The sequence below is a fragment of the Sarcophilus harrisii genome, chromosome 3 (assembly GCF_902635505.1).
Source record: "Sarcophilus harrisii chromosome 3, mSarHar1.11, whole genome shotgun sequence".
NCBI classification, from domain to species: Eukaryota; Metazoa; Chordata; class Mammalia; order Dasyuromorphia; family Dasyuridae; genus Sarcophilus; species Sarcophilus harrisii.
The window spans coordinates 432,501,280-432,526,715 of record NC_045428.1 but is presented as its reverse complement, the minus strand read 5'-3'; the positions used below and the strand labels follow the sequence as shown (position 1 = coordinate 432,526,715).

General features: G+C 35.0%; 1 protein-coding gene across 8 annotated transcripts in view; it reads left to right on the top strand.

The window, feature by feature from the left end:
- Positions 1 to 25,436, top strand: part of FRY (FRY microtubule binding protein) — a 470,054-nt gene that overhangs the window by 426,310 nt on the left and 18,308 nt on the right. For 5 of the 8 annotated variants that reach the window (XM_031960730.1, XM_031960731.1, XM_031960728.1 and 2 more), the window contains 8 exons: positions 1,433 to 1,441; positions 6,384 to 6,584; positions 7,181 to 7,342; positions 11,392 to 11,558; positions 14,759 to 14,948; positions 20,059 to 20,208; positions 21,152 to 21,250; positions 24,917 to 25,000. In XM_031960730.1, the coding sequence (XP_031816590.1) occupies positions 1,433 to 1,441; positions 6,384 to 6,584; positions 7,181 to 7,342; positions 11,392 to 11,558; positions 14,759 to 14,948; positions 20,059 to 20,208; positions 21,152 to 21,250; positions 24,917 to 25,000 (1,062 nt within the window). The remainder of the gene's footprint in view (positions 1 to 1,432; positions 1,442 to 6,383; positions 6,585 to 7,180; positions 7,343 to 11,391; positions 11,559 to 14,758; positions 14,949 to 20,058; positions 20,209 to 21,151; positions 21,251 to 24,916; positions 25,001 to 25,436) is intronic. The other 3 variants (XM_031960729.1, XM_031960733.1, XM_031960734.1) reach the window with 2 other exon arrangements.

Sequence of the window (25,436 nt, the reverse complement as noted above, 5' to 3'; positions counted from 1 at the left end):
AACTATGTTTGTCATTTTCAAAGTTTATCTGAGCTAGGGCTGTAGGTTATATCACAGGGTTGGTTATCCTATCCTTATAATGATCAGTTATAGATTAACTGCTCATCTATTCACCTTACTATGTTTGTATTTGCCAAGAGGCTGACATCAAAGAATTGAACTCTTATTCATTTTAAAAGTTAAGATAGAAAAGGGGAAGGGTGGAAGAAGGGGAATGCAGGGAATTGATGAAGCAGAAGAGGAGAAAGGAATAATTCTGTTTTCAGCCCCCAAAAAAACCAAAACCATCTAGTGATATGTCCCAGCATGAATGATGCTCAGTGTTCATGTTATGAGTATGCTCAAAGACATTTCAAAGCACTTAATGAAATTTAATCTTTGCCAAAGTAATGAAAAGAAAAACCTAAGTAGCCCATCCCTCCAATTTTGAATCATATTAATTCCCTATGTCAGGGCAAATAAATAATGAACACTGTACTTTCCTATTTCTCCTTCATTTTTTCTATATAATGAAAAAAATTAAATGGACATTTAATCCCTTGTCGATCAGTGTTATAGGAAAGCACAGGGGAGATAGAAATATTTGGAGTACTCACAAGTCAAAGATACTATGGGAGGAATATTTAAATATAAATAAAAAATAATAATGAAATTATAAACATTACAGCATGCTTACATTTGTTAATATTTATAATGCCACCTGACTTGAGACCTTTAAGGGTATGTGGCTACTCAAGTGTATTCCTTTCATCTCTAGTTATTAGGGTGGAAATTGCCCATAAACTGAGACCCCTTTTAGTCCCAAGTTCTTCTGTTTCAAACTTTTGTTGAGTCAGATTTTAGATAGCTCCAATAAGAGTTTGCCCTTGAGTCTTCAATTTTTTTTTTTTTTTTTTTTTTTTTTTTTTTTTAGTCTTTCAAATCTGCTGTGTCTACTGTTATACCCCAGCAATAAACAGATCAGGAACCATAGACATTGTTAACCCTAGTCACAATGTTAAGTGGTGACGCATTTTACCAGCTGATGACACTCATACATTGTTCTCTGATGTAATGAAGTCGTTTTCTCACCAATAGAAATTTAAGCATTCTGAATAAAACAGTGCTAAGGAGTCCTAAATTATAATGGAAATAGAAAGCTATTTCCAAAATATATTTAGTTTATAAAACAGATCACTTAAGGTTACATCCTCTACTTATCCTAAGTTATGATTCTCTCTTGTCTGTTACTGACTTTCCCATCTGGGGTTAATGCATCCTTAACTGTATTTTTCTTTTTAAACATAAGCCTATTGAAGTAAATATTACAAGTCCAATTAGTTTCTGTTGTGGTAATACTAGGGCAGATGCTTTTGAGTTTTCTGATTTTTTAATATAATCATTTTAAATAGACCTTTTATTTGTTTTTCTATCCATTCAATCTGCAACCCAGGAACTCCAGGTAAGAAAAAAAAATGCTATTTTTAACTCAGACATGCTAGTAGATGTTATGCATCATCGCAGACTTGTAACAACATAATTGCTTTTTCCTCCCTTCTAGAACTGTGTGTGTGTGTGCGTGTGTGTGTGTGTGTGTGTGTGTATACGTGCACACATGTGAGAGAGATCAAAGGGGTCCCCATGGCTGCTCTGCTACAAAAATATTTTCTGAAGTTTAGAGGAAATTTTTTTTTCTTAAAAGCTATTATGCTCCTAGTTCTCAAAGATGCATGTTTGTCTTTTTCTAAATGAGCAAGAAATTTCAAAAATATGCCTTGGAAAACACTTCTGTTCTAATCCAAGAGTTAAGCACTTTAACAGTTTATATTCTTAATTTCCACATCATAATTCTAAGCAGCAACCTGTTTAGTGTGTATAGGATACATCACACATGTGCACGCATGCATGCACATGTATGTACGCACACATACAGAACAACCCTTGGATTTTGTTGAACTGGAGTACTTTTTTATTGATCAACATCAATTTTTTTTAAGGGGATTCTGTTAGTGCATATAATCAATGATTACCATGAACATTTCCTACAAATCTGATGGGATAAAACTTTAAGAATTAACAACACTTATTTAATTCTTATAAACTCTCTAAGGACCATTATCTATTGTACATTTTCTTATCGTAGAAAATCTGCCTTACTCCACCCAATAGCCTTATGATCTTTAATTTTATGTATAATATTATGGAGCCTGGGAAGTACAGCTAAGAACTTGGACAGCCACATAAGGAAGACTGTTGTGATTGCTCCCAAACACTATTTTTACTATACCCAATTTAAATGATTGCCTTTTTTGGAAAAGGTAGTGGGAGTTAAATTTTTCAGCCAGTGAAAAGAGCAAGCCTAGCACTGTTTTCATGGACTGCCAACAGGGATGTTCTTTTGTCTCATTGAGAAAAGCTGTTTCCTTTTTAATCACCGTGGACTTTGGGTGAGGCATGGTCACAGAACTATTCAATCACAACCTCTGAACACCAGTCATATGAGTTCATTTCCTAATGTAATTCTCTAAAAGTGTTATTCTTTATTATATTTGAGGAATGGCTTCTTCCCAGTTGCCCTGCCCCTAATTTTTTTTTTTTTTTAATTTGGGAGGTATCAGTGAGAGGAATTGGATACAGAAATTAACTAACAAGAAAATATTTCATTCACCGATGGATGTTTTTCCACATTTTATATCTTCATTCTCTTTCTTCTGTTTTCTTGTCTTTTATCATCTTTCCTCCTTTTCTCATGCATTCTTTCCCTTTTATCGAAATCTCAGCTTTCTTATTGGTTTTTTTTTTTTTTTTTTTTTTTTTTTTTTTTTTTTTTTTTTTTTTGTTATTTTTGTTCAATTAGATAGTTTAGGGTACCAACAGAATGAGGTCTGGTTGAGCTTTTCTACCAAAAGAAAAGCAGTTTATTGGGAGTTTATCCCAATAAAATGGAAAAGTTCTGTGTTTGACTATCACCCTGTTTTCTCTTCTTCAACTCAAGTTGCCTTGTGAAAAGACCATAAACCTCATTTATATTATATGGTAAATAAATAGAAGTTCACATCTTCCCTCCAACTCAGGGTGTATTTATGATTGTTGCTTCTTCTATCTTGGTAGACATTGATGAGAACTGGAATAACAAGAGATCAATTTCCCTAAAAGATGAGGAGAGAGGGCAAAGAGAATAATGAGCCTAGTTATGTACTGAAAAAATAAAAAAAAATAGACTGTTTAGCCCAAAGGAAAGAGTCACTGAATTCCTTAAACAGTGCTCATTTTTACAACATATTGACATATATAGTGAAAGGGTTGTTAAACTACAGTCTTTGGATTACTATTGTTAGATTATGGTCTGTGTCTACTGTTTTTATATGCCCATGTATTTAAAATATTGTTGTTGCTTTTCCCTTTAAAATAAAGTTTTATTATATTTAAAAACTGAAAAAATCATCCTTAGCTCAGGGGCTGTACAAAAAGTAGCTGAGGACCAGAATTTGACCTGCTAGCCATACTTCGTGAAAATAAAATCCCACCAGTGACATGTGCTGGTTGCCATTTAACTGTTCCCCAGCAGTTCTCCAACCAGAGGTGTCAGACTTCCAGCTCAGACCCCAACAAACTCCTGAGACCCAAACCAGATTAAAATGTAATTGAAAATATTTAACAAAAATAAATAAAAATCCAGTACAACATTGATAATGTTTATTGGTAATTTTCTAAGTAAGCATGCTACTGGCTAGATTGGTTTCTATTTGAGTTTGACACCAGTACTCTAAGACTGTGTCTTACAGAACAGTATAAATCTGCATCAAAATATAGAGGGAGTCCCTATGTCAAGATTACTTTCATTAAATCACAGATCCAGAACACACACACACCTTAAGTCTATAGCATTAGAAATGCTCCCTGAGTTTAGCACTTCACTACAATCCTGCACAAACAGTGGCTACCTAATAAATGCTTGTTGACTTGAACTAAACCATTGCCAAAGAAAAGAACTTCATTTTCCAAATAATAACTGCCTTGCTATGTGCCTATAAAAACTGTACTGTCATTTACCCTTGCAGAACACATCAAAGCATTGGCAGTTTCACTGGATTCCAAGTGATACTTTCTCTTTGCCATGTATACCTTAGAGCATCAAAGAATCATTTTTTAAATTGCAAAATATCAAGCAGTATTTTAATTATAAAAATCCTTTGTAATAAAGGTGATTTCGAATGTTCAGTTGTTAGGTCAAAACTTAAATTTCTTTTTTCCCATGCCGAGTTTGGTTTCATTTCAACTCTCAATTAAGTATGCTTAAATACACTGGAAGACATGTTTATGATGAAATACAAATCATGTACCCAAACTGCCCCTTAATCAACTGTTGAGTTAATCAACAAACATTTATTGAATATGTCTATTGTGAGCTAAGCACTAAGTTCTGGGGAGATACAAAAATAAAAGTGAAAGTTCCTGCCCTTAAGAATCTTAATATTCTAATAGAGATGACTATATATATATATATATATATTAGTATATTAGTATATTTCAGAATATTTACAAAATTGAACAAAGGTAATTTGGAGAGGAGGATACTAGCAATTGGGGAAAATTGGGCAAGGCTTCAGTATAAAAAATGGTACTTGAGTTGAGTCTTGGAAAAAAAAAACAACTAAAAATAAGTAGAAGCCAAGAAAAGAAAGGAATACATTCTAGACATGGAGAACAACCAGCTAGCCAAGGAAAAGGCATTTAAGAAAACAATTTCACAAATGGGTAGTTAGGTAGTTCAGTGAATAGAATACATAATCCAGAGTCAAGAAGACCCGAGTTCAAATTCAGCCTCAGACAATTACTAGCTATGTGACCTGGGCAAATCTGATCTGCAAAATGGGGTCCATAATAATTCTTACCTCCCAGACTTGCTATGATGGTCAAATCAGATAATAATCATAAAACTCTTAGTGTAATGCCAGAGAAACTGAGCAAGATAAAGATTAGAGAACAATTTAATAATTTATTTAATGGAGAGATTTACTGGGACCAAATGGATCCATGTTTGGTCTGAGGGCTGAATGAGACTATCGTCTCAAAGAATGCAGCTGCCAATGTCAGATACAAGATTCTTTTATTGGGTAAAAAGAACAATGACATAAAGGGGGAGGTACCTGGATGGGGATGACCTAATGGGGGGAGGCATCTAGGATGACATAATGGGAGGTATTGGAGAGGCTCCTGTTATTCTAATGATAGCTAAAAGAGATAAAGACCTTTATTCCATTAAACTTTAAGAGGGAATAATTATAGCCTAAGGTCTAAGATATTAGACCTTTATCCTAACATTAAGAGGGAATGGTTATAACCTGAGGCAGAGTAACTGAATAGGACAATTAGGGAAAGTGGGTTAGAACACTAAAAGGGAACTGTGGCACATTAGCATGGTACCTGACTCAGGGTAAGCACTAAAAAAATTTAGTTAATATTATTATTGTTATTATTATTACTCCCCAATGTATCTGAAAGGTTCCAGCATTTCCTTGCCCTTCCTTTTAATCCCTTTTCAACACAGGATATGGTAGGATACACGTTTACTTCTCTCAAGATCATGGAAGCTTGAAAAAAATTACTTTTTAATTTTTTTTTTCTTTACGTCGCCAATAAACCTGTTTCTCTTTATATCAAACCATTTCTTTCCAAAATGAGGTTTGAGGCTAAGCCTTATGTGTGCCCTGTCTCAGTCCATCAGAGTTTTCCCTCATTCTGAAGATATCCAAATAAACGTGTACCTTTGAGCAAAAGATGCTTTTAGCCTTTGCATTTTGCATGTTCAATCTGATAATGCCCAGCTTCATCCTGATAGCTCTTAACATTGCATTTTATCTTTATTGGCCGCAAAAAAACTACCGTGGCAGAAACCAGTCTGATGTTTAATTTCTGAGATTTGGAAAGTGTAGGGCATAGCCATGGAACTGCCACTTTTCCCTCCCAGAAAACAGCCTTAGATCTTTTGAAGGGCCTTAAGTCCATTGATTATTTAGTACTTATTTTCTTACTTATTTTTAAAAGCAGACAGGTGTTCTTATCACTAGGCAAAATCAGTGTTTAAAAATGTAAAATGACTTAGCATGTTAAAGAAAAATAATAATAATAGCTTGCACTTGCATCAAATGTTTTCTCCTATCTATGGAATACTTAGTAATGGTCAAGGTTTCTCCTTACAAGTGAAATGTATATTTATGTGGACATAGTTTGCTTTTTCACCTCCTATAAAAATAATTCTAGTCTACAGTGTCATTTTGGATTGACAATATTCATTATTTAAATTTTTTTTCTAAAGTAGACAAACTAATGAAATGTGTGCAAGTGTAATTGTACAATAGAATTTGGCATAGAAATCAAGCTTACGTTGATGATGATTTCAGGGTGAGAGCATGGACAATTTCAACTGGGGAGTGCGCAGGCGTTCTTTGGATAGTCTGGACAAATGTGATATGCAACTATTGGAGGAGAGCCAACTTTCAGGAAGTACTCCCAGCTTAAATAAAATGAACCATGAGGATTCAGATGAGTCATCAGAGGAGGAGGACCTCCCAACCAGCCAGATTCTGGAGCACTCAGATCTAGTAAGTAGCCCCTTTACTCTCTTAAAAACTGGCAGATTTGTTCTAATTAACTCAAGTTTACTGTTGCAGCTAAAGAAACTTTCCAAGCTGCTGGATAAGAATCTAGACTGATAGGCTCTATTTAATTGAGTGGGGTGGGGGTTTTTTTGTTTTGTTTTGTTTTTTCCTATAGCAGGCAAATGCAAAACAACAACAGCAACAAAAACAACAACAAACAACAATTCTTAGATGAGAATTACAAATCCAGAATGCAAATACTAATCTGATAAAGCTTCCTTTTCTTTTCCCCCAACAGGCCTGTATGCCTGATTCACTCTAAACCCATCTCTGCCTTCTGAATCTTTAGGAAACATGTCAAGCCTTGTGATATAGTTTAAAAATAAATAAATAAACACCTTATAAATCTGCACCAGGATACTGATACCTGTTGCTGTGATTAAGGTCAAATAAACAGAGAAATAGATGGAGGGGTGGGGAGAATGAATACTCAGAACAGGAAAAACTAATGAATAGCCACGAAACACAACACCTGTGTAAAGAGCTTGAACACATTTGAAAAAGTCTCTTCACACCATTTTTTCTCTTTTTTTAAACAGATCATGACCCTTTCCCCCTCTGAGGAGGCAAATCACATGGACTCGCTCACCATATCATGTGATACGACTACTGCTGACCCTCATGCTTTTAACACCAGAACATCTAGCTTTGACGTTTCTTTGACTGATATGAATAATCTACAGGTGTCTGAGGGTTCTAAGGTGAAAGACTTTTGGGAGTTCTATCATTGTAGCTCCTTTTAAATTCCACTTTTTAAAATAATCTTGATTTTCTAAAATTTCTCTGGGGATTGATTATGGGCAATATATTATTTTCTTCCTCTTTATTCCATTTAAAGCTATATGAAAAATATATCCATGGGACACATATTGACTTGTTTCTCTACCAGATTCCTGCATGCTGATCTTCTTAGTTTAACCAAACAAACAAAAATTTGATTTGGGACCTTTTGAATGAAGCATTTTGCACTTTCTGCATAGCTCAAGAGGGCTGATTAATGGCAAAATCAAATCTGTGTGTGTCTGAAGTTGCAGAGCCAGGGGATCATTGCAGCTGTTCTCTGAACTGAATTGTATGGAGCAGTGTTCATTTGGATGTGGGTGTGCATGTTTTCTTGTGAGATTTTTCCATATGTGGGAACCAATTGTGTCATTTGCCCATGGCATTCAATTCTTGCCCTTTGGCATATCCTCGGAAATTTTCCATGCCAATCAGTATTAGACTAGATTTGCACAAAACAGTTCTTGCCAACTATCTGAAGTGAACCGTGAATTATGGACATAATTTCCTTACTAAGAAAGGTTGGTTGTTGTTTTTTTCTTTATTTGTTTGATCTGTTTTGATTTATGTGAATTTCCCTTTATTTGTAACTCTTATCAGAATAGCCAAACCAACTACCCAAAATTATCTACCATGCCCCATGCTTCCATATTATATATAAGGAAAGGGGGAAATGAACTTATGATTGTTCTGATATCAGGAATTCCTGAATGAGTAAACTCCCTCCACCAATTCATATCAGCACCTTCTCTAAAATGTAATAATTGCTTAGAGAAGAGAGATAAAGTGACTTGTCTTGGGTCCCCCAGGCATTATGGGACAGATGGGACTTGATTCCAGTTCTTCCAGATTTTAAGGCCAACTCTCTTTCCTCTGCTCCATACTACCTTATTGTACACAAGTGCATGAATTGGATTAATTGACCTGAGCATATTACTTTATGATTTGCAATTTTTTACAAATGTTATCTCAGATGATCCTCATAACAGGTTCATGAGATAGACACTGCATGTATTAGTATCACCACTGTTATGGGAGAAATATTATGTGATAATTTATATTATATATGTATAAATAATATATAATATAACAATACATAGCAATTTTAAATTATACTCAAGCATAGGTTCAGGCTCAGGGAAAACAATAAACTTGGAACAATAATTAAGATTCTAACAATGTTTCTTATAGACAAACATATCGTAGTGACATTGAAGTAATTCTTTTGCATATTGCAATCTTGTAATTCCTCTTTAGCATTAAAAGTAAAAGCTAAAATAAATCATAATCCCATATTTCCTTCAAATGTCATGAAAGTTGAACCAATAATCTCATACATCCCCTGAAGAAAAAAACCTTGTAAAAGAAACTTCTAGGCAAATTTAACTAGGTTGCAGATTACATTTAGAGGATTCACAAATAGACTGATTGAGGGGGAACAATTTACATATCATCAAGGAGTCAGGTATAGTTGAGATGATTCCTCTAGCTTCTTATCTAAGGAATGCTTAAGGTTTGTAAGTAAATTTTATATCCTATGATTTTGATCAAGTGAAGTCAATGTTAAGAGAAGACAGTCTTTCAGTTAACCAAAGTTGCAAGAAGGTTAAAAGAACATCAGTAATTCTCATTATACCATATTAAAGATGAGGAAATGGAGGCTCAGAAGTAATGTTATTTCATTGGGGTTACATAGCTGTTAAGTATCAATAGTGATTCTTTTTAAAAAATTGTTAAATAATAGGTAAACCAACAAAGTTCCTGTTGGCCTATTTACATAGATTGACTTAATTTTCCTGGGTTTGATTCTGTATTTTAATTTGGGGTAGTAATGAAAGCGGGGAGACAAAGGGGAGGGATTGAAGACAGGAGGATATGACTTTATAAAAAAATTTTTTTTCAGTTCTAAAAACTTACCAGTCAGTCAACAAGCATTCTTTAAGCACTGCTATGTGCCAGGTACCAAGCTACAAACTCTTACAGAGCTAGTTCATTTATAGGTTTTCATTCCTTCCTGAAGTCAGGAACATCACATATACCATGTATAACAAAATCTGCTTGAGCTTTTCTTGCTGAGAACATGAAGTTTCATCCTCAGTTTCTTAAAGAATCATGTGAACGACTTTCAAAGTGTATTCCTTCTCCCCCCTACCTCCATATAAACCAACTTTCATTTTTTAAGATCACAAAATATTTTAAACTCACTTTATAATATATATGTCATGAGATTATGGGAATCCATAAACTGAAAAAAGATCACAAGTGAAGAAGTGCATATTTTATAACTTTTTTTATTTTTGCCCAGACCAGTAGTTTCATCATTGTGAGGAATTTCCCATATAGTCATCATCTATAACTTATAGGCTTAAAGAGTTGCTTGGAGCACTGACAGGTCAAATGACTTAACGCTCCTAGATGTCAGAGGGAAATTTTGAACTCTGCTTCATGACTCTACAGCTGGCCCCATGTCCACTCTCCATCATTTTGCTTCTCATTTCACTACTGGGCAGACAGATTCTCTTGACCTAGAGCATATTTAGTTATATGAAGAGCATTTCTGGGTTGATTTCATTGCATAAGACCTACAGCCAAGAACTTTGCCAACTAGGTATATTTTTTTCCCAAAAAAGTTAACAAGAGGAAAGAGAGTTTTCTAACTGGAGGGGATATAAGAACCAACGATCTCCCATTAGGTATAGAAAATGTTTCACTGAAATTATATATCAAAAGAAAACCAGAGTAAATCATTCCATATGAAAATGTTTTATTGTTATTATTTTTCTCCATTTTTCTATTCTAGTTCTATAAAACCCAGCTTCTGCATAGAGTTGACATTTTAGGACTTGCCCAAATAGAACTTTTTTTTAATCTGGAAAAATTTGTCTCATTAAATAGTTTAACCAATGCAAAACCATCCATCCTTCTCAGAGACTGAATTTCCTACATTGCTAGAGCTTTCTGTGAAATAGGGAACTCCAAAAATCCTTCAACCCAGATCTTACTATGGCAACAAAGCTGATATTTAAAAAGAGTAAGAAATGAGAGCTGAAAAATCCAAAAGTTACTTCCTATTCCTTAAAGACTTGAAAAAAAAACTTAATAATGAAAAGTCCTTTTTTCATACTTGCTACTTTAAAATTCCTATGAATTCACCTAATTATTTGGCCCTATTTATTGCACTTACAATGTCACATACCTAGGAGGTTGTCAGATATTAACTTGCTATAATCTTTAATTGTGGATGTTGGTCACATTAACATAAATTTTTATTCTTTTTTTTTTTTTTGGTTTGGTTTTGTTTTAAGAAACTGACTCACCAAAACATACCCCTGTGCTTTTTTTCACTTTCCTCTTTTGCTCTGTGATCCAGTTGCCTTCCTTCCTTTCTTAACAGAACAATCAGTTCTCTGGCTGGTTTCCCCCTGGCCCAGGTTCAGGCACACCCTCCTTTTCCGTTTCTTAACTGTCTTTTTCCTGCCCTTCAGCAGGCCTAATTCGGCTGTATTCCATAGATCTTTCACTTGGATGCCCAGCTCAGCCAAGTCAGCTCTTACCTTCAAATCTGTCATCCTTACCAGGTTTCCCCAGGGGCAAAATGTATACCTAGTGCATCTTAGGACATCTCAATGTGGCTTTTACTTCTCTGGGCCTCATTTCCTCATATCTAAAATGAGGTTATCAGACAAGATTATTTCTAAAGACCTGTCCAGCTTCTCACATCATGATTCTTAAGGTAAAAGACAAAAGATTATAGAAAGAATAAACAAAGTTTATTAGAGATATTTGGAAAATGACAGTCATGAGCTAGAAGGTGGACTTTTTGGAACATTAATGCCCTTATTCCTAGCATTTTAAAGATTTTACCTTTTTTGTTTGATTTTTTTTTTTCCTTTAGCAAATTTTTCTATTAGCATGTTTCCTTACAATTGTAACATATTTGTTTTTTTTCTTCTCCATTTTGTCATTTCAGGCTGAAGGTGTCAATGAAGAGGAAGATACCACAGTGCATGAAGATGAACTTTCTGGTTCAATCAATGAACTCCCAGCAACATTTGAATGCAGTGATAGCTTCAGCCTAGACATGACTGAAGCTGAAGAAAAAGGGGACCGAGCATTGGACCAATATACTCTTGCAAGGTAAAAAAAAAAAAAAAAGAAAGAAAGAAAAAGAAAAAGAAAAAATCCTCTTATGACAGAATGGTACCATCATATAACTTTATTTTAGCCCAAGTAACTAGTTAAGTACGTACTTAACTTAAATACCTAGTTAGCTATTTTAACAATTCGAAATTTACAAATTCAGCAAAATATTAAGCACCTTTTGTGAATAAGGTTCTATATTAGACTGTATAGTCATAAAGAGTCAAATGAAGTATTTGAAACTGTAAAGCATAATGCTTTACAAATATTAACTTATTTGGGTCTTATAACAACTCTGGAAGGTAAACGTTATCATTATCCCATTTTATGAATGAGGAAATTGAAGTAGACAGACATTAAAGTGACTTGCCCAGGGTCATAAAACTAGTAACTGAGGGTCAGTTTGAACTCAGATCATTATATCCATTTTTCTCTACAATTCCCCTTTGCAAGAGGTATCTAAGTAGGACTTTATGTAGGAACTAACCAAAAGGTAATCCCTGTCCTCACAGAGTTTACATTGTACTAGCTTTTCACTGTACATGCCATTCTCTTTCCTTCCTTCATGCTTTTGCATTCTCTCCTTATTTCCACTTCTTAGGACCCCTAACTTTCTTCAAAGCCCTCCTCAGACATCTCCTCAGACCCATAAAGCCTTCTCTCATTCTTCAAGTTGTTATTTCAAAACATATACAAAGTATTTCCTTATTTGTACATAGATTGTTACCAGTATAAGAAAGTCCCTTAAGGTTGGAGACTGTTTCATTTTTGGCTTTATGCATGAAAGTTTCTTGTTGAATTAAGGGATATGACAGGATAGCAAACAAATATGAGCTAAATTGAGCAAGGTGAGAATCCCATCAACCTGTATCATGACACAGTTTTACCTGTGTTCAGAGGGAAAATGCCTCTGCAAGCCTGTTGCCCCTCCTTAACAGAGGGACCCTTTGACCATTTGATCAGCTGTTCTCAGGATAGAGCATCAGTTGGATTGCAGCCATCCCACCTCATACTGTGCAGTTTCCTGAGCTTTGTGAAACCAGAGAGAAAGATTAACAAAAGAACTTTTCAAAACAAAAGACAGCATCAAAAAAGCAAGAAAGATGTGTGCGGTTATATTTGTATAGGTTTTTTAAAGCCTTAAAGATAATAATAAATTGATGGCAAGTCTGGAAACAAGAGGCTCTTCATAAACTGAAAGATCTAAGTTCTTTTAAGTGGTTGCTTCCAGCATGATGGCTCAAATTCAAAGATTTCATTTAGCCTCGAAGTATCAGTAAAAGAAGACTAGGAAAGGACAAGACAAAATCCTATATATGAACCTATAAAAACGGTCTTGAAGAGACCCAATTAAAATGCTAAAGACACCAGGAATTCCTGAATCCACTCACTAACCTTTCTTTCTTTTCCTTCCTTTTTTTTTTTTTTTTTTTTTACAATTTTCTTTTTTATTGTGAATTTAATTATAATCAATACATAAACAATAGACAAAAACAAAAAAGAGGATTACATGCATAACTGTTAATTTTTATACAGTGTCTAAGTGGGTGTTTTATTTAACATGATAATCATAAAATTACCCTTTGTTCCTCCTTCTAGAAAACTTTTCTATTAAAGACCTGAGATAAAAACTGAGCAGAAACTTTTAGATATTATTGTGGGGGTGAAAAGTCCTCTATTAAGATTGCTGAATCTGAACATGTCTATCACTTTGATCCATAGAAAGCCAACAGATAAGTAGTATAGAATAAGTCAGACACTGTCAAACCTTGCTGGTGTTTCCATTTGTTTTTTAATAGTACGCTGAGGTGAGAAGGGATTGTTCAGAAATATCAGTGATGGGAAAAAGGTATCAAAAACTTTTTTTAAAAGAAAAGATTCTCTAAAGGGAACAGATTAAGTAAAATTCAAAAGAAGATTTTAGAAAAGACATAGTTAACAATTTTATATACATAGACTCTCTCTCACTCTCTTTCTCTCTCTCTCTCTCTCTCTCTCTTTCTCTCTCTCTCCCTCCCTCTCTCCCCTCTTCTCTTTCCCTTTTTTTCAGCCTCCCTTGATCTTCATCCTATCTTATTATCCTTTCCATATCTATGACATTTAGATGGATATATTCATTATCATCCTTGCTCCTTTCCTGTCTTTTCTCTTTTTAAAGACTAGAGATAAAATTATGGATGCTTAAGAACATCAAAGGATTATAGAGTCATAAGAATATAGATTTTAAACTAGCAAGACCTTAGAGGTTATCGAGTCCAGTCCCCTTATTTTATGCATGAGGAAACTGAAGTGACCCACTTAGGGTCCCACCATTAATGTCTGAGGCAGGATTTGAACTCAGGTCCTCTTGAATGCAAGTCTATTGCCCTAAACCCCATGCCACCTTGAAGTTCAAAATAAAGGGAAAACCAAATAAAAACTGGGGAATAAAAAGTCCTAAAATATAGAACTTAGTATTCAAAAAAGAAAATAAAAGTCAAGATATCCTTTAATCTAGGTAGTGATTATATTGAAAACTTAGAAGAATAATGCATTTCTGAAAGATAAAAGAGAATATGTAGAATTTAAGGACCCTATTCTTTTATTGTTGTTTAGTCATGTCTAACTCTTCATGATACCTTTGGGTGTGTGTATGTGGGGGGGTAATCTTTGTGGCAAAGATACTGGACTGATTTACCATTTCTTCTCCAGCTCATTTTACAGATGAGGAAACTGAGGCAAACAGGATTAAGTGACTTGTCCAGGGTCATACTGCTAGTCAGTGTCTGAACCTGAACTCAGGTCCTCCTGACTACAGGTCTGGCACTCAATCCACTATTGGCACCACCTAAATACCTCTATTCTTTTCTGTTCTTTTACCCAGATTATAAAAGAACATTAGAGAGATAAGAAAATGAAACTTAAAAAAAAAAACTAATGGAAAGAAATGGTCTATTTCATTTTATTGGTCAAGATTTAGAGTTTCTGAGTATTTGTTGTCTTTTTTTTTTTTTTTTTGGCTGAGGCAATTGAGTGTTAAGTGACTTGCCCAGGGTCACACAGCTAGGAAGTATTAAGTGTCTGAAGTCAGATTTGAACTCAAGTCTTCCTGACTTCAGGGTTGGTGCTCTATCCACTGCACCAACTAGCTGCCCCTTGTCAATTTTTTAAAAAGCAAGGCTTGGCAATGTTGTCAAGGCTCACTTCCTCTCTTCCAGCTATGGAGATGGAGACAGGGGCATCTCTCCACCACCTTCACCCTTCTTCTCTGCCATCTTGGCTGCTTTTCAACCAGCTGCATGTGATGATGCAGAAGAAGCCTGGCGCAGTCATATTAACCAGCTTATGGGCGATTCAGATGGCTCCTGTGCTGTGTATACTTTTCATGTGTTCTCCTCTTTGTTTAAGGTAAGTAAGTCTTTGAATGGAGATGTCAAGGTTATTGTAGCCTTAGAATTATGTGAGTTTACTCCAAAAGTAGTATAGTCCTTGATGCTTTATCAGAATTCCCTTTAATTTCTCAACCTTCTATTACTCTTTTCTCCAGTACAGAAACTTCCCCTAAAAAACTGGTTAGAAATGCTTATTATATCTTTTTTCTCCAGCCACTCTAGCTTCTTCTAAAACGGTCTTCATCAGGCAGAGGCAGATGGATACATTCCCATACCTCACTCCTCCAATACAATTCTCTTTGGTCTCTGGATCTTTTTTTTCCCTTCTCCCAGCTCCCTTCAACTCATCTCCTCTTTCCATTTCAATCCAACTCTCCTTTGTGCTTTTATTTCCCATGTGTTCTTTAGATATTCCAGTAGTAGCCAAGAACATGGCTTACTCCCATTCATAGCATCCATGTAAACTGAGCAAATGAAGGTCATTATCCAAAACTCCTCTCTGCAGCTCTTTCAAACATGACTTGTTAGCCTCTCCCACCCCAACAATTTTACAAGACTGACTCACAGACTAAGTGCAGGGACACTCATCCTCTGAAAAGTACAACTGAAAGATTATTTTCTATCTCCCTTCCTTCTTCCCCTCCTTTCCTCCCCCCTCTCTTTCTGTCTTTCTATTTCTCTCTGCCTCTCTTTTATATACATACATTTTCTTTGGTCCTGACCTAACCTTTCTTTTTTTTTCCTTCCTTTTTTTTTTTTAACAATTTCCTTTTTTATTATCAACTTAATTATCGTCAGTAAACATAAACAATAGACAAAGAACAACAAAGAATATTATATGCATAACTGGCAACTTTTTACACAGTGTCTAAGTGGATATTATATTTAACATGGTAATCATAAAATTACCCTTTGTTCCTCCTTCTAAACTTTTTCTGTTTTCTTCTGTGTTTTTAATGTTCTGTTAGATGCTCTTTTTTTTAATTAAAGCTTTTTATTTTTCAAAACATAAGCATGGACAATTTTTCAACATTAGCTCTTGCACAACCTTGTATTCCAATTTTCCCTCCTTTTTTCCCATGCCCTCCCCTAGATAGCAAAGTAGTCCAATATATATTAAACATGGTAGAAATATATATTAAATCCAATATATGTATACATATTTATAAAATTATTGTGCTACACAAGAAAAATCAAATCAAACCAGTAAAAAAAAAAAAAAGAAGCAAAATAAAATGCAAGCAAATAACAACAAAAAGAGTGAAAATACTATATTGTAATACTATATGATGATTAATTCTGATGGACGTGTCCCTCTTCAACAATGAGGTGAACCAAATCAGTTCCAATAGAGCAATAATGAACTGAACCAACTACACCCAGGGAAAGAACTCTGGGAGATGACTATGAAACATTACATAGAATTCCCAATCCCTATATTTTTGTCCACCTGCATTTCTTTCACACCTGGATTTCATTTTTGCAGATTTCTTTCACAGGCTAATGGTACACTATTTCAAAGTCCGATTCTTTTTAAACAGCAAAATAACTGTTTGGATGTATACTAATATTGTATTTAATTTATATTTTAACATATTTAACATGTGTTGATCCACCTGCCATCTGGGGGAGGGGATGGGGGAAGGAGGGGAAAAATTGGAACAAAAGGTTTGGCAATTGTCAATGCTGTAAGATTACCCATGCATATAACTTGTAAATAAAAAGCTATAATAATAATAATAATAAAGAACATACTATGTTGTGAACCACATCCAGTTCCCACAGTCCTCTCTTCATCACTAAACAATTGGAACTTGTTTGAATCATCTCATTGTTGAAGAGAACCACATCCATCAGAATTGATCATCATATAGTATTGTTATTGAAGTATATAATGATCTCCTGGTCCTGCTCATTTCACTCAGCATCAGTTCGTGTAAGTCTCTCCAGGCCCTTCTGAAATCAATCATCCTGCTGGTCGTTTCTTCCATTAGCATTCATATGCCATAACTTATTCAGCCATTCTCCAACTGATGAGCATCCATTCAAGTTTCCAGTTTCCACTACAAAGAGGGCTACCACAAACATTCTTGCACATGTGGGTCCCTTTCCCTCTTTAGTATCTCTTTGGGGTATAAGCCCAGTAGAAACACTGCTGGGTCAAAGGGTATGCACAGTTTGATAACTTTTTTTTTTTTTTTTTTTTTTTTTTGCTGAGGCAATTGGGGTTAAGTGACTTGCACAGAATCACACAGCTAGGAAGTATTAAGTGTCTGAGGCTAGAATTGAACTCAAGTCCTGCTGACTTCAGGGCTGGTGCTCTATTCACTGCACCACCTAGCTGCCCCACAGTTTGATAACTTTATGAGCTTAGTTCCAAACTTCTCTCCAGAATGGTTGGATCCATTGACAATTCCACCAACACTGTATTAGTGTCCCAGTTTTCCCACATCCCCTCCAACATTCATCATTATTTTTTCCTGTCATCTTAGCCAATCTGACAGGTGTGTAATGGTATCTCAGAGTTGTCTTAATTTGTATTTCTCTGATCAATAGTGATTTAGAGCACCTTTTCATATGACTAGAAATGATTTCAATTTCTTCATCTGAAAATTGTTCATATCCTTTGATATTTGATATTATTTTCTTTCTGTATTGTGTCATTTCTCTTACTACTCAGTAATTCACTCCACTTCATCTCAAACCCTTCCTTTTAACAAATAAATGGACTCAAGCAAAATTAATTTTCAAGCAAAATTAATCAGTACATCTGACCTAACCTTAAATTTTCTGTTCCACCATATGCCTAGCATTTGTTATAGCTTCCCACTTTCAATGTCTTACCTAGTTTGTCTGTTCTGATGAAGAGTACTTGCCTGCTTTCTCTGTGCATCCCATCTCAGCTCCTGACCTGTGCTTTGCTCCATCCTTTCACCATTCTTGACTTACATTTTCTGGTTCCTCCCAACTGTTACCAGCCCTGCCTGATCTGAGTTGTCATTCTCAATACTTGTACACCAGATCCTCATCCCCATATAACGATTCATAGTACCTTCTGTTCTAACCTTGCTCACATTTACCCATTGTGTCCTAGGACACAACCCCTAAGCTGAAACCAGGCAGCCAGGGCTGTTAACAGATTTCTCACTATACATCCCACCCAGTGAAAGAATATAGGGAATTGAAGGACTGGGGTGACATTGATTTTCTCTAGGCCCTCAGCAAAGGATGTCATAGGGCAGTACTCTATAAAACACAAGGATTTCAGGATTGTAGAAGACAAAATTATTGTCCCAGAGGTGTTACACCTTGCCTCAGGCCAGTTGAGCTTCTTAAAGGTGAGATCCATCACTTCTGAGTCAGAACTTTCTGGTAAACTAAGCATAGTTAGTTGATATAGCAGATAAAACACTGGACTGGGAATCAAGAAGACTCATCTTCATGATTTCAAATCCACCTTCAGACATTTATTAGCATTAGCTATGTGATCCTGGGCAAGTCAATTAACTTGTTTGCCTTAGTTCTTCATCTGTAAAATGAGTTAGAGAACAAAATAGGGTCACAAAGAGTCAAACAAACCAACAACAAAACCATTCTTTTAGAAAAGGTCATTAGATAGCAAATCTGACATGAAAGTTTACCCTTTGGGAAGAAATCTCAACCACTGCTTCTGATGTAGACCCAGCCCTTGCCTCAAAGTTAATCTGTTCCTAAATTGGCCTTCTGAAAATGTTTTCAACTGCATTGTTATCCACCTAGCCCTAGTTCCTACATATATTCTTCTTCAGTCCACCTGACTTCCCTCCCCTAATAGAGTTGCTATTTTTTCCACCTATATCCTATTCCAGCCATCTAATACTCATTTACCATGGCATTGGTTCACATTTCAGAACTGGCCTGACCAAATATTTGTCCAATTATCCCTTCCTCAATCCTAATATAACAGATTTATTTAGCCATTAAACTTGTTCTTTATAGAGAATACTGTTCTGGTCTTGCCTATTATTGAACTTGATGGAGAAAATTTCTTATAAGCTAAGCAAGAAGGGGAAATTTTGCTTGATTTTTGTCATAGAGTAAATGTTTGTAGTGGTGGGCATTACAAGAAATATGCTTCTGAACATGGATCATCAATTTGGCTTTTTCAATAAATCTAATTCTAGCTCTGCCTTAAGAATTTTCCTCTTCTCTTAGACATTGTTGTCTTCCATAATAAAATGAATTAAATTCGTGTTTTCATCTTCATGCATAGGAAAAAGCCTTATGTTCACCTCATAGCCATTTCTATAAAATGTTACCTAATAATAACAGAAGCATATTGTGTAGCAAATGTAGATGATAAAAATCTGTGCAGATACCTCACTTTGGTTCTTATAATTAATCCTCTGCAGCCATTGACTGATAGTGTCTGTTTACCATTTTCCCATTTATTTTCTAATGAGTCTAAATATCTCATATCTAGATATGTAGACTTGTACTTAATTAAAGGGAAATTTTGATTTAAAAAATAAAAAAGAAAGAAAACATTGGTAGCACTGTGTGTAATTTTGGAAGCACCATAATATATATATATATATATATATATATATATAAATTCAGTTTTTCCTTTATAAATTTGTTGCATTGTCATCCTGGCATTCAGGTCTCTAGTAGCTCTCAAACATAAACAAGTACTTCTAGGTGAATAAACTCTATGTGTTGTATCTGTATAATGATGGCAGTTAAGAACTAAATGAGAAAACCTGGGTTTTGTGGGTTGCAAGGATCCATGCACACCCCCCCCAAAAAAAAGCCACTTGAGTGCTGACAAAGAAGATGCAAGAAATAGCAGTGTGCCACCCAAACAGAGGGGGAATTTGTAGGAACACATGCATTCTTCCCTGAATGTTATGTGATTACAGGAATTCACTCATACAATAAAGAACAAAATTGTTTCAAACTTTACGAGACTTTTTAAACAAACATTTGCTTTCTCTCAAGGGAAGAGAACTTGTTTCACACTTGTTCTCATTGCTTAAAGAAGGAAAAATAAAAAAATAGTTTGGGGGGAATGAAGATAACTCATTTTCATGTGAGAAAGATGCCAATGAGTTTGGGGGGCTGGGGGAATTTGTTGTGTTTTTCAGAATATTCAGAAAAGGTTCTGCTTCCTGACTTGTGATGCAGCCAGTTATCTTGGGGACAACCTTCGGGGAATTGGCTCCAAATTTGTTAGTTCTTCCCAAATGCTGACCTCCTGCTCTGAATGCCCAACTCTTTTTGTGGATGCTGAGACAGTGAGTATCCTGTATCCTGAATTAACAGGAAATGGTATGCCCAGTTTAGACAGTCAGGCAATCAACCAACAAACCTTCACTAAATACTATGTACAAGGCACTTGGCTAAATCCTGGAGTTAAACCTATGTGGTTTGGAGGCCTCTAGGTGGTACAAAGGCCTCTAGTCAAGGACTTGAGTGTAAATCCGGCCTCAGATACTTACTAGCTGTATGAACCCCGGGCAAATAATTTAACCCTGTTTGTCTCAGTTTCCTTCATCTGTAAAATGAGCTAGAGAAAGAAATGACAAACTATGCCATTATCTTTATCAAGAAAATTCCAAATGGGATCACAAAGAGACAGACACAATTGAACAACAGCAACAACTAATAACAGTACCGCATTGCAAACTGCTAGGAGATTATAGAAAGAAAATATAATTTAAAGCCTGGGTTTGAATTATGACTCTGACTTTATTTATTAGCCCTAAAATCCTAGGCGCTGTGTGCCATGGTTTTCCTAACTAGAAGGTAAAAGTAAATATAGTTATATTACCTCCCTTCTCACCCCACTCTTTAAATACTGTAAACCTAAAGCACCATGTAAATATGACTGTATAAACATATACATTAGTGTGTGTATATATGTATATGTACACACATATATGTTGTTGTTCACTTATATAAGAAGCCAGATTTGAACTCATAAGACTGAGTTTTCCTGACTCCAGGCCCAGGCAGTCTGTCCACTGTGCTACTTTCCTGCTCACCTACATATATGTATATACACACTAATATATGTATGCATGCATGTACTCTGTACAGTATATGTCTGTTCTTAGGTATACTACCACCTGCTCTGACAATATTTCTAAATAAAGTTTCTTCTCAATTTGTACGGTCATACCTTTACATTTGTTTATAACTAATTTGTTGTTGTAAAATTTTTTCCTATATCTTTAGCTCCTCTCCTGTGGACTTCTTGACAAGCTGAAGTTCAGCGTTCTAGAACTGCAAGAATATCTGGACACCTACAATAATAGAAAAGAAGCCACTCTCTCAGTAAGACATGTTTCTTTGTTATTAGATTAGTTGATACTGTGGCCAATAAACAGAAAAAAAAAAAAGAATATTTGAATTGGGGAGGGAAATAGGATCCAAGTATCTGGATTCAAATTCTAGCTTTATTGCTTTTTACTAGTAGGACTTTGTACCTACTTGGGGTTCTCTGTGCCTATTGGAGACGATGATCTTCAAGGACCCTTACAGTTCTCACTCTGTGATTCTATGATCACTTTAAGTGTAAATTGAGAGACTACCGTCAGAATCTTATGCCCTCTTCCCACCTCCTTGTGAGGTAGAGATGATAATCACTCTCTCTATAGAGATCAGGATGTGAATTTAAGATCAGGAATAAAATGATACTGGGTTCAATTATGTTAATGAAACCTTAGGAAAAAATATATCGGATATTTCTCTTGATTCTGTAATAACTCTACCAAGAAGCCAGAAAAAAATGGGCATTTATTTTGATTTTTAACCTCTTCTAGAATTCTTTTTGGGCCTGAGACCAATTTACATTTGCTTTTGAGACTTTGAGTGTAGCTGTTTTGACTTCATTATCTTCTTCAAAATTTTATTTTGATCTTCCATAATTTTTTATAGTCAGGTTATTTTTTTTATTGTTGTTTGCTCATTTTTCCAGCTTATTTCTTGACTTTTAATTTTATGTTAAAGTTGGTTCTGCTCTCAAGCTTCATTCGGGTTCTTCCATGCCATTATTTTCAGAGCTAGTCCTGGGGGTCTGTACATTTCTAATTCTTCTAAGGCATTATAATCTAATCAGCCCATTTTTCCAGCCCAAGTTGTCTTGAGCTGGAAAATGCTTTCATCCTATTTTTTTGACAGTAATGTCCCTCCAGAATTCATTTTGAACATTATTTTAAAGTTTTTTGGAAAGGAATTTAGGAATGCTGAGGTGAGTCCCTGCCTCTGCTGTACCATCTTAGCTCTATCTCCAGGCATCTCTTTTGAGATGTCGTCCCCCCAACTATTAAAAATCTTTTCACAGGAATTTAAAGTCATTTGTTTTTAACTTTTGGACACTATTAACTTCCTCCAAATGTTTCATTCTTTGCTGAGTTTATTGAAATGGTGCTATTTTTGAACAGTTGTATATAAGTGAGATTTTTATGTAAATTAAGTCATATTTTTAAACACAGTATAGTTTCTCACTGTTTGAAGACCCCTGTGGTCAATGTATTCCAAATTTTTCTCCCTTCTTTCTCCCATTCCCCTCCCCAGACAGCAAGCAATCCAATATAGGTTAAATATGTGCAGTTCTTCCAAATGTATTTCCACATTTCTCATGTTATGCAAAAAAAATCAGATCAAAAGAGGGAAAATAACATGAGAAAGAAAAAAAAACAAGCAAACAACAACTACCACAAAGGTGAAAATACCATCACAATTGATCATCACATAATCTTATTGTTGCTATGTATAATGTTCTCTTGGTTCTTCTCCCTTCACTTAGCATCAGTTCATGTAAATCTTTCCAGGCTAAGAAAAAGGAACTTTGAGAAATTTAGAAAAAGGGAAGAGCCTCTGAATCTCTCCAAGACACTGCTTATTAGTAATTATTTCTCACACTTACTAGCACATTTACTTTAAGCAAATCACTTAATCTCTGTCTACCTTGGTTTCTTTATCAGTAAAATGGGGATAATTATAGCACATATATCCAAGGCTGGTTATGAGAATCAAATGAGATTATTGTAAAATGCTTATCACAGTGCCTGGCACACATTAGGTGCTATGTAAATATTAGGCATTATTATTATTAGGACATCTAAGTGGATAGAGTGTCAGACCTGGAATAATTTATGGCTTTAATTCAGTTCTACCCTCAGACTTATCCTAGCTATGACAAGTCACTTAATCTTATTTGCCTCAGTTTCTTCATCTGTAAAATAAGCTAGAGAAGGAAAGTGGTCAACCATTCCATTCAATTTGCTAAGAAAACCCCAAAATGGAGTCACAAACAGCTGAACATGTCTGAAGCAACTCAAACAAATTTTTAGTATTGTTATTATTACTATATATCCATTATATTTGCCTTTATTTTTAAGAAACTGCTTCTGAGGAAACTTGAAAAGATAGACCACATAGTTTTCCTAACTAAATCATGTCCTTATTCATAGTGCATCTAACATTGTTAACTAGTTCCTAACCAATTAATTATTAAGTAACCAAGAAGAGAGTTTTAAGAACGAATAATAATAGCTGGTTTTGTGTTTGTTCTTCAAATTAAGTTTTCACCTCAAGAAATAACTATCTCTTTATAAAACTTAATCAAACAGTAAAATGTGGCTTCCCCCTTTTTTTTCCTCTGTCTTCCTGCCTGAATGATATAAACAAGGGAATGGTTGAGTCAGAATTAGATCTAATCCTTATAAAGCCAGTGAACGGGACTTAGCTTGTCTTTTTCCTGAAAGGGCATCTGATAAGAGCATCATTTTTCCCCTCACATATCATAAAATTTCAGATTAGAAAAAACCCTAAAGATCATCTTACTTGACTATTTCATTTTACAGATGAGAAAATACAACAGCCTCAGGTCCTAGATCCTGACTTCACCCAGTATTCTCTCCAATATATCATACTATCTGGTCCTCTTCTTTTCTCCTATCTCAGTTTCTTTCCTTTGCTCTTTTTTTCTTTTTCTGTGCATAGGCACAGAAAAGGTAATTAGGATTAAGTGACTTGCCCAGGGTCATACATTAGTCTCAATTATCTAAAGCCGGATTTGAACATAGGTCCTCCTGATTCCAGGGCCAGTGCTTTATCCACTATGCCATTCCCCTCTTTTCTCTCTCTCTCTAAAAAAAAACAAAAACAAAAAAAAAAAAAATGTTAGGTTCACCTTTCTTCTAAATTCTTGGGATATCAGATGCCAGATAATTAAAATATTATTTACCATCTTGGAGATTATCATATTGTATAGATAAGCAGAGTGTACCTGTCCACTTAGAACATAATCTATAAGATTCAGATGTATCATTAGTCAAATCATATTCTTCTAAACAGGGGTCCTCAAACTACGGCCTGCGGGCCAGATGCAGCAGCTAAGGACGTTTATCCCCCTCACCCAGGGCTATGAAGTTTCTTTATTTAAAGGCCCACAAAACAGAGTGTTTGTTTTTATTATAGTCTGGCCCTCCAACAGTCTGAGGGACAGTAAACTGGCCCCCTATTTAAAAAGTTTGAGGACCCCTGCAAAACATAGCTACTTAATTAAAAGCTTAATTGTAACACAGCCTATACCAGTGTTAATCCTCCTATTTCCTAACACCAACATTCTAAAAGATTTCTATAATTTGTACATGTATATGTCTAACTGCAATAAACTTAGACCTTAAATATCCTAGGTACAAACCTACATTAAGCAGGAGTTTATAAAATATATGTTCAGGATTTGAGATTTAAATACTGCTAAAACTAAGAGTTTAAAGGATTTTTTAATGCAAACAAAAAGATAATATAGTTTCAGCTCAATTTGAAAGGAGATGGAGTTTTCTAAAATTTCACCAAGACAAAAGCTTATTATGTCATGTGAATTAAGACAGAACAGATTTTCTTATGCTAAGAAGCATAATATTCTCAAGCCATCACTAAACCTAACTATGCTTCTATTTTTGATGTCTGTCTTTTTTTTTTTTTAAACAGTGGCTTGCAAATTGTAAAGCAACATTTGCTGGAGGATCGAGAGATGGAGTAATTACTTGTCAACCAGGAGACTCAGAAGAAAAGGTAATAAAAGATTGCTAGTATTTTTCTCTTCTGTGCTTTGACATGGTGTGTTGTTTTTTTGTCTCTCTATCCCCAACCCCCATAAAAAAAAAAAGTCTGTTCACTGAGGTAATGGTGTAAGGTTAGCTTTAGTGTATGAAATATAAAATGCAGAACTCATTTTATAAAATAGCTACTGAAATTTGAGAGTAGGAATGCGAGAAAATGGGGAGGTATGCCTTGTATTGGTATAAAAGGCACATGGCTTTAGTGTTATTAGTTGTAGGAATCCACACCTTATTTGAGAGAGCACATCAGTGTGTTATTGTGCAATTATTGTGTGCTTTTTTTAAAGAAACAAAACTGTATAAGTATATATCCCTGATTTTCTGCTTACAACTTAACTATACTAATTAAAATTAAATATACTAAAAAAAAGACTTTGTCATAACCAAAA